We start from the raw sequence: 17,260 nt of genomic DNA, 5'->3' as shown, positions 1-17,260 counted from the left end.
AAGTGATATGTAATAGAAACTGTCAATTCAATTTACGATTAAACAGAGTCTAAAAGTATTTTTAACAAAAAGAGCAATACTTGAAAAAAGGGGATATCATCTCAATCAGAGGGAGGTAGTTACAGGCATAATTTACAAAAGCACTTAGGGACAGATTACGAGTGAAGCGCTAACAGTTACATGTAAGCAACAAAGGCGCTTATCGCGGGTGTTTGCGTATGTCAGGTTATTTGCTCGTATTACAAGTTTAAAGTAAATGGGATCGCATGAGCGCAATTGAAGTTAAGATACACAAACCTCACAGCTCTGGTTAACTGTTTTGCAAAACAAAAAAGTGTCACTGTATACATCAAAAATAAATTGAATAATAACTAATAAAATTATTTAAAAAAAATATTGCACAAATAAGTTATTAGGGCTCAAAGATATAAGGTCGGAGGTGTTAGAAAAAAAGGCAGACAAAGGGCTTTAACATAGAGATACATACATATACATGTCTAAATATGTATACATGGATATATATATATATATATATATATATATATATATATATATATACTTATATGTGTGTACATATGTGTATATATATATATATATATTTACAGACATATATACACATAAAAACATTTGTATACATACAGTATATAGACATATATATGTGCATTGGAGCCCTTTCCAGTCAAGTATATTAAAACATGTAAAAGTATATTTATGAAATATTCATATTTAATAAAGGTTTTAACTATGTATTTACTGTACATATTTCACATTCCAATGTTTTGCACATAGCAGAATATGTTCCATGTATTTTTTAAAAGATATTCCTATATATAATCATATAGATACATATGTATAGCTATATAGTGTACCAAAATAGCAACAGATATATATATTGAAATATGTGTTTATGAATAAATAGAATATATTCTGCTATGCGAAAAACATTGGAATGTGAAATATTCATATTTTCATGTCAGGTTTGCGCACTTGGGAATATGTGATCAGGTTTGTGTGAGTAGGGTTTTAGTTTTTTTCCACTTTTTTTTGCTCCTTTAACTTCTATGGGTGAATAAGTTAACGCGTTTGTGCTATTCTAACTTTAGTTTTTTTGCATGCATCGCGTTAGCGCATTAGTGAAAACTTTTAAAAAGCTTGCTTCTAGCAGAGTTAGAGCGCGATCAGGAATGTTAAATACCGCTCCATTGGTAATCTGGCTCTTAGTGTTTAATTGATGGGATACACTTCCAACATTGGTGGCAAAAATAAAAACCCTTTTATGTGAATTTAAGAATGTCTAGATATGAATTAGGCTTCCCTAAATAAAAAGACACTAAACACCTTGGGGCCGATTTATCATGGCCAGAATTGGGCCAAATACAGGAGTTAAGAAGCAGCAGTCTTAAGACCGCTGCTCCTTAACTCGTCTGCTGCCTCTGAGGCTGCGGACATGAATCCTCCCGATCGTGTACGATTGGGTTGATTGACAACCCCTGCTAGCGGCCGTGAATTTGCAGAGGGATGCATTGCACAAGCAGTTCTGGTGAACTACTTGTGCAATGATAAATGCCGACAGCTGTCGGGCGGACATGATACGCTACAGCAGATCATGTCCACCAGACATTGATAAATCGGCCCCCTTGTATTTACAAGTTATGTCTGTTGTCTTGCTATAGAATAATATATGCACCAAGTGTAAATATTTTAAAAAACTTTTGGCTAGATTATGAGTTTGTCGGTAATGGTGTGCTGTGCTAACGAGCAGTTTATGCTCACCGCTTACTTACAGACAGCGCTGGTATTACAGGTTTTTACAAACCCGGCGTTAGCCGCAGAAAAGTAGAAGAGCAAAATTTAGCTCCACATCTAACCTCGATACCAGCGCTGCTTACGGTAGCGGTGATCTGGCAAAACGTGCACATGCACGATTTCCCCATAGGAATCAGTGGGGGAGAGCCGGCTGAAAAAAGACCTAACACCTGCAAAAAAGCAGCGTAAAGCTCCTAATGCAGCCCCATTGATTCCTAATAGTTAATAACTATTTAATAACTATTGTACCTAGTTAAAATAAATACAAAGTTGCCTGTAAAATAAAAATAAATCCTAAGCTAGATACAATGTAACTATTAGTTATATTGTAGCTATCTTAGGGTTTATTGTATAGGTAAGTATTTAGTTTTAAATAGGAATAATTTAGCTAATTATAGTAAATTTATTTAGATTTATTTAAATTATATTTAAGTTAGGGGGTATTAGGGTTGGGTTTAGGGGTTAATACATTTAATATAGTTGCGGCGAAGTTGGGGGCGGCAGATTAGGGGTTAATAAATGTAGGTAGGTGTCAGCGATGTTAGTGATGGCAGATTAGGGGTTAATAAAATGTAACTAATGTTTGCAAGGCGGGAGTGCGGCGGTTTAGGGGTTAATATATTTTATAGTGGCGGCGATGTCTGGTTCGGCAGATTAGGGGTTAAAAAATTTATTTTAGTGTTTGCGATGTGGGGGGGCCTCGGTTTAGGGGTTAATAGGTAGTTTATGGGTGTTAGTGTACTTTTTCGCACTTTAGTTAAGAGTTTGATGCTACGGCGTTGTACTGTAAAACTCTTAACTACTGACTTTTAAATGCAGTACCAGGCTTGACAGGAGAGGGTTTACCGCTCACTTTTGGTCAGACTCGTAATACCGGCGCTATGCAAGTCCCGTTGAAAATATAGGATATGCAATTGACGTAAATGGATTTGCGGTATTTTCGAGTCTGGCCAAAAAAGTGAGAGCGTTGAGCCTGTCTTTTCAAGACTCGTAATACCAGCGGGTGTTAAAAAGCAGCGATGGGACCTCTCAACGCTGCTTTTTAAGGCTAACGCAAGACTCGTAATCTAGGCGTTTATTTGCTGCTATTGCTTTTCTATATCCAAACTCCACCCACAACTTGTCTTATTTTAAGGAGCCAATCCCAATTTGATACTGGAGTAGGTAAGGCTAGAAACTGTCATTATGTTGGTGGGGTCAGTCTACTCCAGAATTGTTACTGTTTTAAAAGATAGATAATCCCTTTATTATCCAATCCCCAGTTTTGCATAACCAACACTGTTATATTAATATACTTTTTACCACTGTGATGACCTTTTATCTAAGCCTCTGCAGACTGCCCCTTTATCCCATTTCTTTTGACAGACTTGCGTTTGAGCCAATAGGCGCTGACTCATTATCAATGTGGCACACGTGAACTAGCACTGTCTAGCTGTGAAAAGCTATCAAAATGCACTGAGATAAGAGGCGGCCTTCAAGTGCGTAGAAATCCGTTTATAGGCCAACCTAGGTTTAGCTTTCAACTAAGAATACCAAGAGAGCATAGCAAATTTGATGCTAAAAGTAAATTGGAAAGTTATTTAAAATTGCATGTCCTATCTGAATCATGAAAGTTTAATTTTGACTTGACTGTCCCTTTAAATTGCATGAAAAGAAGGCAAAATAAGTAATAAGTAAATAATGCATAATTAAACGGGTTATATATTATATCAAGATGTTCACTGACCATTTAAGCCTACACTTCAGTAGGAAAAATGGACAGACCCATTGCGCCTTCTAGTTCTTATCTGTCTTATAAGTTTTTAAATTTCAACCTAACTGAATGATTGATTTTCAGGTGATTTTATTTTACCATTTCAAATCAGAATGTCCCATTTTGTCTCAAGTAGTTTGAAGACAAACACAACTGGGCAGCACTTTACCAGGAAAAACATTTCTCCATGCTCTGAAATCTTTATGCAAGATGTTATATTATATGTAGTTGTCATGATACAATTATGTGAAGTAGATGATACCTGGATTGGCTACCTGGCAGAGGTGGTATTGTGGTCTTAGCCTGGAAAGGGTTAATGTGAATTGTTTTTTCTTTGTGTGAAATCTGTTTTCAGAAAAGCTGTAAGCTGAGACCCCCCCTCCTTCCCCCCTCCTTAGCCTGTCACAAATTTGAGGTGGTATTCTTTGTGTAACTGTGTGTAGGAATGCAAAACGCCCCTCACTTGGAGACTGATACTGAGAGCTAAGACTTGTTGCATTGGCTATCCTCATTGTAAATTATAACCAGGGCAGTGTCTTTGACAAGACAAAGAAAGTTTAGTTTAAGTGTATGCAACAGAAAGACTTTTGGGTAGAATTGCCCTGGGACCCAAGCCACTAACATCATATGCAGCAGTTCTCCACAAATCTAAAGGAACTTGTTAATAAATTGGATATTGTGTTTCTATTTTTTTAATGTCCCATTTTCTTTTTAAAGAATTGTAACTTTGTAACTGTATGTTTATTTGCACTGTGTAACCTGTATTGATATTTTTGCTATTAACACATAGAAAATATAATTTTGTCTTTGGGCTCTAATATCTGAATTCACACTCCCGTTGAGACAAGGTTAAAGGCATGTTACCTAATTGTTAAATTGTGTGAGTTTTTGGGGGTCCCAAAATGCCCCTTTAATTTAGAAGTTTTGATGGTGGCAGAAATTGTTAATTAGAGCAGTGTGGACAGGATTTGGGGCTTAATGTGGTGTCCCTTTTAAGGTCCTTTTTTCTTTTTAAAGAATTGTAACTTTGTAACTGTATGTTATTTTGAATGTCTTTATAATTTGCACTGTGTAACCTGTATTGATATTTTTGCTATTAAACACATAGAAAATATAATTTTGTCTTTGGGCTCTAATATCTGAATTCACACTCCCGTTGAGACAAGGTTAAAGGCATGTTACTTAATTGTTAAATTGTGTGAGTTTTTGGGGGTCCCAAAACGCCCCTTTAATTTAGAAGTTTTGGTGGTGGCAGAAATTGTTAATTAGAGCAGTGTGGACAGGATTTAGGGGGTTAATGTTGTGTCCCTTTTAAGGTCCTTTTGTAGAGTTACAAGGTTAAGAGAACCAGAGCTGTGTGCTATTAACCCCTTCATGTCCACACCCCTCTATTGTGACGTTGAAAAGCTTTGATTTGTCACAGTAGTACATTCACCAAACAGGAGAGACTGGCGAAACTCTAGAGGCAGGAGAGAAACATTAGTGAATGTTGCCCACTTGGTTTTATAAAGATTTAGTTTTTTAATAAAAAGAAATGTGAACCTTATAAACATTTTCTTTATGATTTACATTCCATTAGATTTGACTGAGGTACATAATTTATGGTATATTGGCTACAAAGGAGTTTACATGAAACTTTATTAAAACAACAACTTAATTAGCAGGCAATAAAAGTTCCCTTCTCTATATAATGATACTATAATACTGCATCTTTAATATATTGGTTTGTGTTTTTAATCTACTGGTTTTATTGTGGTGGGGGGGTTCGTAGGGTAATTAAAGTGGTTACCTTTAGTAGTGTCCGTTATGTTAGGCTGTCACTACCTGCACTCCACGATAGGTCATGGGCTGTTTGATGTTAGTCTCCCATAATGTTCCTTTACTGGGTCGTATACAAAAGATTAAGCTAAGGTTGAATGTTCATGGGAAGAAGGGTTAGGGTATGTATGTCTGTGCTACTCCTGCACTATAAATCACGACACCACTATCGGCTACCAATAAATGTGGATTAAACATCCTGAGGGGTGTTCCTACTCTTGAACTGTGGGTCTGATATATGGACACTACTGAACAAACTGTCTGCTGTGTTGTCAATACTATTGATGCTTATGATGCACGTATACTCTGCCCCACACTGCTGCAGCCTGTGTGCTCTTTATGTTGCCATTTATGTATAATTAAACATTTAATATCAGTGTTTGCTTCTTCGCTTCTATACTTTTGGTTTTATTATATACTTAATGAGTAACAGTTTGGTGCTGGCTAAATAGTGGTCTATTTTATTTGTTTATAATTAAATATATATATATATATATATATATATATATATATATATATATATGTGTATATATATATATGTGTGTATATATATATATATATATATATATATATGTGTGTGTGTGTGTAAATACATGTGTTTAAATCTGTATTTATGTGTACACATATACACACGTATATATGTATATGTATATATACATATACAGTATATACACTTTAGAGCCTCATTTAAACATGAAAAAAAATATAAATTTTTAATATTTTTAATATGTTTTACTATGTATTTACTATAAATATTTTACATTCCAATGATATTAGAAGTATCATGAAGTACATAGTTGTGCACAAGGGATGTCAAGTACTGATATCTCATTGGCCAGTAAGGACAACTCTATAAAATTCTATAGGTGGAGGGAGACATGCCTCTCCAAGTATAAGTACAAAAGTAGTTTTATTCAGGATGTAATTAAGAAATAATGTATTATAATGTCCCTTTAAATGTTGTATATCACTCTGTTTTGCAGATGACCTGAATATAGCTGCAATTATAGCTGGAGTGGTGGTTGTAACGCTTGTGATTTTACTCTGTGGACTTGGAATTTTCTATGCACATAAAAGAGGTTGCTTCTCAAGTAAGTAATATATTGCTTTAAATATAATTTATGTATTGTAAGCTATGTGTGTATGCTTGTTAAATAGGAGATTACATAAACAGTTTACTATAACATATTGTGTAAAATACACACATTGCTTCTAACATTAATAGGTGCGTATGCCTCTGGTGAACAGTGATAACAAACTCTGCACATTTCAATTTTGACCTCTCTATCCCTTTAAAGGTATAGTGTTCCTGGGAATACTGAATACTTAAAGGGATAGTGCACTCAGATAAGCAGCAGATAAGAGTTCATTGCATTTAAAGCTGGTGCAGCAACACCCTTTAAAAAGGACTAGGCTCTCTCTTCCATCTCCCATTGGGAGGTAGATTTCTTCTGATGTCTGCTGTTTACATAGCTTTTCTGTATCTATTACTGAAGCATTTAAATGTATATTACATCAAAAACAGCTATTATAATGACAAAAATAAAGGTAAAGGAGTAAACAAGTAATACAACCACAGCAGGTATAATAAATAATTGGGAACACATTAAAATATAATAAAATTGTGCAATCAGCATTTTTTTTTAATAGAAAGACAATGCAATAGCACTAAGAACAAAATATTTTTTTCTGATCAATTTTAAAATGTATTTCAGTTTGCTACACCCCTGTGTACAGCCGTCACCTTTATCAGAGCTCCTAAATTAACCCAAAGGCAATCAACCCCTAGTGTACAAGATGCCCCTAACAATAATGTACCCCAGAACCACAGGCTGTGGGTGTTAATCTCTGTGTGGGTCAATAGAAGATAATTTGCTGTGAGAGTGTCCCTTAGGTGGTGCAGAGGAATACAGAATACAAATCCAGCCCTCCTGCTCTTGCCATCACCTACAAGTTCCTTGTCCTCATTGTGTCAGAAAACCTCTGGGAAATGTTGGGGGCTTTGTTATCCCTTATAGGCTGCCTCTGCTGAGACAACTTTTGCTCAACCTACTTTTCTTTAGAAATGATGGTCTAGCAGCCTGTTGTTATCTTATGATGACTCACGCTGGCTTTGGTACTATCCAATGGTTATGAATCATCTCCTACTTTATGTGCTGTCAGAACATGAGGAAATAATTGTATTTTGTACTAATGGTTAAAGCCATATCTTCACATTCTGAGTGACAGCACACCAAGACTCACTATTCTAGTCTGGGGTGTTTCTTTAAATTTTGCTCTCCCTTCTTCTCTTTATCGTCAGCCTTATCCCTTATAGGCTAAACATTAAGACTGAAGGACAGGGAAGTGGGAGGGATTGCTAGAGTAGAATGTTTTGCTTCTCCAAGTGGTTGAATCATCTCCTGTTTCATGTGCTGTCATTAAAACCCAAAGTATGTGATTTAGTGATAAGTACCAAATAGAATGTGTTTGCATATCCATGAATATAGTCACAGCAGAGTGGATTTGATTTAAATCACTAGTCCGTAAGACCAATTTAAATCATGGTTTTCATTTTTAGAATAATAACTTTTTAGATTATGCTTCTGGTTATATCAGACCATTACTGATTTGGTTATGTATCATTAGATTTGCATAGATAGAGCACTGAAATTAATGAAATTATTGGGAGGTGAACTATCTCCAGTTTAATAAGTTAATCATTCATATTTGATCATCTTTTCAGCTGTAATTTATTGGAAGGAGAAAAATAACTATTCCCTTAATAATAACAATTTAAATAGTTAACATTATAGTTCATTTGTAATGCTTGCCCCTCTCTCCTCACACTTAGGTCCTTGTGCAGAAATATTCCACTCCAAACAATCTTCTATTCATTGAGTTTCTTGAAACTTAGTATGGCTTGATGCTGTGTACGTAGATTTGCAGAGGAGCAATGGCATTAAGGGGACAATAAAGTCAAAATTAAACTTTCATCATTCAGAAAGAACATGCAATTTTCAACAAATTTCCAGTTTACTTCTCCTGTCTAATTTGCTTCGTTCACTTGGTATCCATTGTTGAAAAGCATACAAAGGTAGGCTCAGAAGCAATGCACTACTGTGAGCTAGCTGCTTGTCACGGTCTCAACCAATGAGCTCAGCTAGGCCCCTTTAGAGCATTGCTCTCCTTCAACAAAGGATACCAAAATAATGAAACTAATTTGATAATAGAAGTAAATCTGAAAAATGTGTGCTCTATCTGAAACTTAAGGTCCCTTTAAGGTCTATTTCTCAACACTTTATGTTTCTTAAACATTAATATTTTGCTGTAAAGAAGGGGCATGTTATTTCTGCAGACACAAATTCACAGTTTTAAGAACTACAAAACCAATAATATGTAATAATGTCTTGAAGATAGAAATTGCCCAAAATAATCTGACAGAAACCTCTAGGAGAGCATGGCATTGTGAATGGATTAATGGAATTAATTTACCAAAGAAATTAAACATTGTAGCCATGAATATACAGCATCTTGCTATATAATTAAAATCTAATCTATATTATGGGATGAATATCCTTAAAATTATATTGCATCTTAAATATAAACTATATTTAGATATATTTTTCTTCAGAAAGCATTTTATTTAAAAAAAAAATCCTATTTAAATAAAAAAATTTAGATTTAAAGGGACAGTCTAGTATAAATTAAACTTTCATTATTCAGATAGGAATTTTAATTTCTCCAACATAGGTGTGTCCGGTCCACGGCGTCATCCTTACTTGTGGGATATTCTCTTCCCCAACAGGAAATGGCAAAGAGCCCAGCAAAGCTGGTCACATGATCCCTCCTAGGCTCCGCCTTCCCCAGTCATTCTCTTTGCCGTTGCACAGGCAACATCTCCACGGAGATGGCTTAGAGTTTTTTTGGTGTTTAAATGTAGTTTTTATTCTTCAATCAAGAGTTTGTTATTTTAAAATAGTGCTGGTATGTACTATTTACTCTGAAACAGAAAAGAGATGAAGATTTCTGTTTGTAAGAGGAAAATGATTTTAGCAACCGTTACTAAAATCGATGGCTGTTTCCACACAGGACTGTTGAGAGGAATTAACTTCAGTTGGGGGAAACAGTGAGCAGACTTTTGCTGCTTGAGGTATGACACATTTCTAACAAGACTTGGTAATGCTGGAAGCTGTCATTTTCCCTATGGGATCCGGTAAGCCATTTTTATTAAATAAGAATAAAGGGCTTCACAAGGGCTTTAAAGACTGGTAGACATTTTTCTGGGCTAAAACGATTGATTTATAGGCATTTTTAATAGTTTATAGCTTTGAGGAGTTATTTTATTCTTGGGAATTATGTTAAAGAAACGGCAGGCACTGTATTGGACACCTTTTTCACTGGGGGCCTTCTCTAATCATAGGCAGAGCCTCATTTTCGCGCCACTAATGCGCAGTTGTTTTTGGGAAGCAAGGCATGCAGATGCATGTGTGAGGAGCTCAGATACATAGAAAAAGCTTTCTGAAGGCGTCATTTGGTATCGTATTCCCCTCTGGGCTTGGTTGGGTCTCAGCAAAGCAGATACCAGGGACTGTATAGGGGTTAAATATAAAAACGGCTCCGGTTCCGTTATTTTAAGAGTTAAAGCTTTCAAATTTGGTGTGCAATACTTTTAAGGCTTTAAGACACTGTGGTGAAATTTTGGTGAATTTTGAACAATTCCTTCATACTTTTTCACATATTCAGTAATAAAGTGTGTTCAGTTTAAAATTTAAAGTGACAGTAACGGTTTTATTTTAAAACGTTTTTTGTACTTTGTTATCAAGTTTATGCCTGTTTAACATGTCTGAACTATCAGATAGACTATGTTCTGTATGTGAGGAAGCCAAGGTTCCTTCTCATTTAAATAGATGTGATGTATGTGACAAACAATTTAGAGAAAATGATGCCCAAGATGATTCCTCAAGTGAGGGGAGTAAGCATGGTACTGCATCATCCCCTCCTTCGTCTACGCCAGTCTTGCCCACACAGGAGGCCCCTAGTACATCTAGTGCGCCAATACTCCTTACTATGCAACAATTAACGGCTGTAATGGATAATTCTATCAAAAACATTTTAGCCAAAATGCCCACTTATCAGCGAAAGCGCGACTGCTCTGTTTTAGAAAATACTGAAGAGCATGAGGACGCTGATGATAATGGTTCTGACATGCCCCTACACCAGTCTGAGGGGGCCAGGGAGGTTTTGTCTGAGGGAGAAATTTCAGATTCAGGGAAAATTTCTCAACAAGCTGAACCTGATGTGATTACATTCAAATTTAAATTGGAACATCTCCGCGCTCTGCTTAAGGAGGTGTTGTCTACTCTGGATGATTGTGACAATTTGGTCATTCCAGAGAAATTATGTAAGATGGACAAGTTCCTAGAGGTCCCGGGGCCCCCCGAAGCTTTTCCTATACCCAAGCGGGTGGCGGACATTGTAAACAAAGAATGGGAAAGGCCCGGCATTCCTTTTGTCCCTCCCCCTATATTTAAGAAATTGTTTCCTATGGTCGACCCCAGAAAGGACTTATGGCAGACAGTCCCCAAGGTCGAGGGGGCGGTTTCTACTCTAAACAAACGCACTACTATCCCTATAGAAGATAGTTGTGCTTTCAAAGATCCTATGGATAAAAAATTAGAGGGTTTGCTTAAAAAGATGTTTGTTCAGCAAGGTTACCTTCTACAACCAATTTCATGCATTGTTCCTGTCACTACAGCAGCGTGTTTCTGGTTCGATGAACTAGAAAAGTCGCTCAATAAAGATTCTTCTTATGAGGAGATTATGGACAGAGTTCACGCTCTTAAATTGGCTAACTCTTTTACTTTAGACGCCACTTTGCAATTAGCTAGATTAGCGGCGAAAAATTCAGGGTTTGCTATTGTGGCGCGCAGAGCGCTTTGGCTAAAATCTTGGTCAGCGGATGCGTCTTCCAAGAACAAATTGCTTAACATACCTTACAAGGGGAAAACGCTGTTCGGCCCTGACTTGAAAGAGATTATTTCAGATATCACTGGGGGTAAGGGCCACGCCCTTCCTCAGGATAGGTCTTTTAAGGCTAAAAATAAACCAAATTTCTTCTGTTATGTGTGATCAGTCCACGGGTCATCATTACTTCTGGGATATAACTCCTCCCCAACAGGAAATGCAAGAGGATTCACCCAGCAGAGCTGCATATAGCTCCTCCCCTCTACGTCAGTCCCAGTCATTCTCTTGCACCCAACGACTAGATAGGATGTGTGAGAGGACTATGGTGATTATACTTAGTTTTTATGACTTCAATCAAAAGTTTGTTATTTTACAATAGCACCGGAGCGTGTTATTACTTCTCTGGCAGAGTTTGAGGAAGAATCTACCAGAGTTTTTTACTATGATTTTAACCGGAGTAGTTAAGATCATATTGCTGTTCTCGGCCATCTGAGGGAGGTAAAAGCTTCAGATCAGGGGACAGCGGGCAGATGAATCTGCATTGAGGTATGTAGCAGTTTTTATTTTCTGAATGGAATTGATGAGAAAATCCTGCCATACCGTTATAATGACATGTATGTATACACTTCAGTATTCTGGGGATGGTATTTCACCGGAACTACTCTGTTAAAAGTCACTAATCCTTTTAATAAATATTTATCATGTTAAACGTTTTTGCTGGAATGTAGAATCGTTTACATTTCTGAGGTACTGAGTGAATAAATATTTGGGCATTATTTTCCACTTGGCAGTTGTTTGGTTTTAATTGTGACAGTTTCGTTTCTCTTCACTGCTGTGTGTGAGGGGGAGGGGCCGTTTTTGGCGCTCTTTGCTACGCATCAAAAATTTCCAGTCAGTTACTCTTATATTTCCTGCATGATCCGGTTCATCTCCGACAGATCTCAGGGGTCTTCAAACTTCTTTAGAGGGAGGTAGATTCTCTCAGCAAAGCTGTGAGAATTTTATATTGACTGTGAATAAAAACGTTGCTCTGTAATTTTTATGTCAAATTTAATTATTGTTATTTTGCTAATGGGAACAAACCTTTGCTAAAAGTTGTGTTGTTTTAAAGTTTGATGCTATAACTGTTTTTCAGTTCATTATTTCAACTGTCATTTAATCGTTTAGTACCTCTTTGAGGCACAGTACGTTTTTGCTAAAAAAGATTATAACCAAGTTGCAAGTTTATTGCTAGTGTGTTAAACATGTCTGACTCAGAGGAAGATATCTGTGTCATTTGTTCCAATGCCAAGGTGGAGCCCAATAGAAATTTATGTACTAACTGTATTGATGCTACTTTAAATAAAAGTCAATCTGTACAATTTGAACAAATTTCACCAAACAGCGAGGGGAGAGTTATGCCGACTAACTCGCCTCACGCGGCAGTACCTGCATCTCCCGCCCGGGAGGTGCGTGATATTATGGCGCCTAGTACATCTGGGCGGCCATTACAGATAACACTACAAGATATGGCTACTGTTATGACTGAAGTTTTGTCTAAATTACCAGAACTAAGAGGCAAGCGTGATCACTCTGGGGTGAGAACAGAGTGCGCTGACAATACTAGGGCCATGTCTGATACTGCGTCACAGCTTGCAGAGCATGAGGACGGAGAGCTTCATTCTGTGGGTGACGGTTCTGATCCAAACAGATTGGATTCAGATATTTCAAATTTTAAATTTAAATTGGAGAACCTCCGTGTATTACTAGGGGAGGTTTTAGCAGCTCTCAATGATTGTAACACCGTTGCAATACCAGAGAAACTGTGTAGGTTGGATAAATACTTTGCGGTACCGGCGAGTACTGACGTTTTTCCTATACCTAAGAGACTAACTGAAATTGTTACTAAGGAGTGGGATAGACCCGGTGTGCCGTTCTCACCCCCTCCAATATTTAGAAAGATGTTTCCAATAGACGCCACCACTCGGGACTTATGGCAAACGGTCCCTAAGGTGGAGGGAGCAGTTTCTACTTTAGCTAAGCGTACCACTATCCCGGTGGAGGATAGCTGTGCTTTTTCAGATCCAATGGATAAAAAATTAGAGGGTTACCTTAAGAAAATGTTTGTTCAACAAGGTTTTATATTGCAACCCCTTGCATGTATCGCGCCGATTACGGCTGCGGCAGCATTTTGGATTGAGTCTCTGGAAGAGAACCTTAGTTCATCTACGCTAGACGACATTACGGACAGGCTTAGAGTCCTTAAACTAGCTAATTCATTCATTTCGGAGGCCGTAGTACATTTAACCAAACTTACGGCTAAGAACTCAGGATTCGCCATCCAAGCACGTAGGGCGCTGTGGCTAAAATCCTGGTCAGCTGATGTTACTTCTAAGTCCAAATTACTTAATATACCTTTCAAGGGGCAGTCTTTATTTGGGCCCGGTTTGAAAGAAATTATCGCTGACATTACAGGAGGTAAGGGCCACGCCCTACCTCAAGACAAAGCCAAAGCTAAGGCTAGACAGTCTAATTTTCGTCCCTTTCGGAATTTCAAAACAGGAGCAGCATCAACCTCCACTGCACCAAAACAGGAGGGAGCTGTTGCTCGTTACAGGCAAGGCTGGAAGCCTAACCAGTCCTGGAACAAGGGCAAGCAGGCCAGGAAACCTGCTGCTGCCCCAAAGACAGCATGAACCGAGAGCCCCCGATCCGGGACCGGATCTAGTGGGGGGCAGACTTTCTCTCTTCACCCAGGCCTGGGCAAGAGATGTTCAGGATCCCTGGGCGCTAGAGATCATATCTCAGGGATACCTTCTAGACTTCAAATTATCTCCCCCAAGAGGGAGATTTCATCTGTCAAGGTTGTCAACAAACCAGATAAAGAAAGAAGCGTTTCTACGCTGTGTACAAGATCTGTTATTAATGGGAGTGATCCATCCGGTTCCGCGGTCGGAACAAGGACAAGGGTTCTACTCAAACCTGTTTGTGGTTCCCAAAAAAGAGGGAACTTTCAGGCCAATCTTAGATTTAAAGATTCTAAACAAATTCCTAAGAGTTCCATCGTTCAAAATGGAAACTATTCGGACAATCTTACCCATGATCCAAAAGGGTCAGTACATGACCACAGTGGATTTAAAAGATGCTTACCTTCACATACCGATTCACAAAGATCATCACCGGTGTCTAAGGTTTGCCTTCCTAGACAGGCACTACCAGTTTGTAGCTCTTCCATTCGGATTGGCTACGGCTCCAAGAATCTTCACAAAGGTTCTGGGTGCCCTTCTGGCGGTACTAAGACCGCGCGGGATTTCGGTAGCTCCGTACCTAGACGACATTCTAATACAAGCTTCAAGCTTTCAAACTGCCAAGTCTCATACAGAGTTAGTTCTGGCATTTCTAAGGTCGCATGGATGGAAAGTGAACGAAAAGAAGAGTTCTCTTTTTCCTCTCACAAGAGTTCCATTCTTGGGGACTCTTATAGATTCTGTAGAAATGAAGATTTACCTGACAGAAGACAGGTTAACAAAGCTTCAAAATGCATGCCGTGTCCTTCATTCCATTCAACACCCGTCAGTAGCTCAATGCATGGAGGTGATCGGCTTAATGGTAGCGGCAATGGACATAGTACCTTTTGCACGCCTACACCTCAGACCGCTGCAATTGTGCATGCTAAGTCAGTGGAATGGGGATTACTCAGATTTGTCCCCTACTCTGAATCTGAATCAAGAGACCAGAAATTCTCTTCTATGGTGGCTTTATCGGCCACACCTGTCCAGGGGGATGCCATTCAGCAGGCCAGACTGGACAATTGTAACAACAGACGCCAGCCTACTAGGTTGGGGCGCTGTCTGGAATTCTCTGAAGGCTCAGGGACTATGGAACCAGGAGGAGAGTCTCCTTCCAATAAACATTCTGGAATTGAGAGCAGTTCTCAATGCCCTTCTGGCTTGGCCCCAATTAACAACTCGGGGGTTCATCAGGTTTCAGTCGGACAACATCACGACTGTAGCTTACATCAACCATCAGGGAGGGACAAGAAGCTCCCTAGCAATGATGGAAGTATCAAAGATAATTCGCTGGGCAGAGTCTCACTCTTGCCACCTGTCAGCAATCCACATCCCGGGAGTGGAGAACTGGGAGGCGGATTTCTTGAGTCGCCAGACTTTTCATCCGGGGGAGTGGGAACTTCATCCGGAGGTCTTTGCCCAAATACTTCGACGTTGGGGCAAACCAGAGATAGATCTCATGGCGTCTCGCCAGAACGCCAAACTTCCTCACTACGGGTCCAGATCCAGGGATCCGGGAGCGGTTCTGATAGATGCTTTGACAGCACCTTGGAACTTCGGGATGGCTTATGTGTTTCCACCCTTCCCGCTGCTTCCTCGATTGATTGCCAAAATCAAACAGGAGAGAGCATCAGTGATTCTAATAGCGCCTGCATGGCCACGCAGGACTTGGTATGCAGATCTAGTGGACATGTCATCCTGTCCGCCTTGGTCTCTACCTCTAAGACAGGACCTTCTGATACAGGGTCCATTCAAACATCAAAATCTAACTTCTCTGAAGCTGACTGCTTGGAAATTGAACGCTTGATTTTATCAAAACGTGGTTTTTCTGAGTCGGTTATTGATACCCTGATACAGGCTAGGAAGCCTGTTACCAGAAGGATTTACCATAAAATATGGCGTAAATACCTATACTGGTGCGAATCCAAAGGTTACTCCTGGAGTAAGGTTAGGATCCCTAGGATATTGTCCTTTCTACAAGAAGGTTTAGAAAAGGGTTTATCAGCTAGTTCATTAAAGGGACAGATTTCAGCTCTGTCCATCTTGTTACACAGGCGTCTGTCAGAAAATCCAGACGTCCAGGCTTTTTGTCAGGCTTTAGCTAGGATCAAGCCTGTGTTTAAAGCTGTTGCTCCGCCATGGAGTTTAAACTTAGTTCTTAACGTTTTACAGGGTGTTCCGTTTGAACCCCTTCATTCCATTGATATAAAATTGTTATCTTGGAAAGTTCTGTTTTTAATGGCTATTGCCTCGGCTCGAAGAGTCTCTGAGTTATCAGCCTTACATTGTGATTCTCCTTATCTGATTTTTCACTCAGACAAGGTAGTTCTGCGTACTAAACCTGGGTTCTTACCTAAGGTAGTCACTAACAGGAATATCAATCAAGAGATTGTTGTTCCATCCTTGTGTCCAAATCCTTCTTCAAAGAAGGAACGTCTTCTACACAATCTGGATGTAGTTCGTGCCCTCAAGTTCTACTTGCAGGCAACTAAAGATTTTCGCCAAACTTCTTCCCTGTTTGTCGTTTATTCTGGACAGAGGAGAGGTCAAAAAGCTTCTGCTACCTCTCTCTCTTTTTGGCTTCGTAGCATAATACGTTTAGCCTATGAGACTGCTGGACAGCAGCCTCCTGAAAGAATTACAGCTCACTCCACTAGAGCTGTGGCTTCCACTTGGGCCTTTAAGAATGAGGCCTCTGTTGAACAGATTTGCAAGGCTGCAACTTGGTCTTCGCTTCATACTTTTTCCAAATTTTACAAATTTGACACTTTTGCTTCTTCGGAGGCTATTTTTGGGAGAAAGGTTCTTCAGGCAGTGGTTCCTTCTGTATAATGAGCCTGCCTATCCCTCCCGTCATCCGTGTACTTTTGCTTTGGTATTGGTATCCCAGAAGTAATGATGACCCGTGGACTGATCACACATAACAGAAGAAAACATAATTTATGCTTACCTGATAAATTCCTTTCTTCTGTTGTGTGATCAGTCCACGGCCCGCCCTTTTTTAAGGCAGCTAAATATCTTTTAAATTATACTCCAGTCACCACTTCACCCTTGGTTACTCCTTTCTCGTTGATTCTTGGTCGAATGACTGGGACTGACGTAGAGGGGAGGAGCTATATGCAGCTCTGCTGGGTGAATCCTCTTGCATTTCCTGTTGGGGAGGAGTTAT

General features: G+C 38.9%; 1 protein-coding gene across 1 annotated transcript in view; it reads left to right on the top strand.

Annotated features, from left to right (window-relative positions):
• The window catches only part of LOC128652247 (junctional adhesion molecule B), a gene marked incomplete at its 5' end in the record, with an annotated part of 149,434 nt that overhangs the window by 54,850 nt on the left and 77,324 nt on the right, over positions 1-17,260 (top strand). Inside the window, one exon of the mRNA XM_053705184.1 lies at positions 6,361-6,468. Within this exon, the coding sequence (XP_053561159.1) occupies positions 6,361-6,468 (108 nt within the window). The remainder of the gene's footprint in view (positions 1-6,360; positions 6,469-17,260) is intronic.

The sequence above is a fragment of the Bombina bombina genome, chromosome 3, assembly GCF_027579735.1.
Source record: "Bombina bombina isolate aBomBom1 chromosome 3, aBomBom1.pri, whole genome shotgun sequence".
In the NCBI taxonomy this organism is placed as follows: domain Eukaryota; kingdom Metazoa; phylum Chordata; class Amphibia; order Anura; family Bombinatoridae; genus Bombina; species Bombina bombina.
This window is presented reverse-complemented; position numbering and strand designations above follow the sequence as displayed.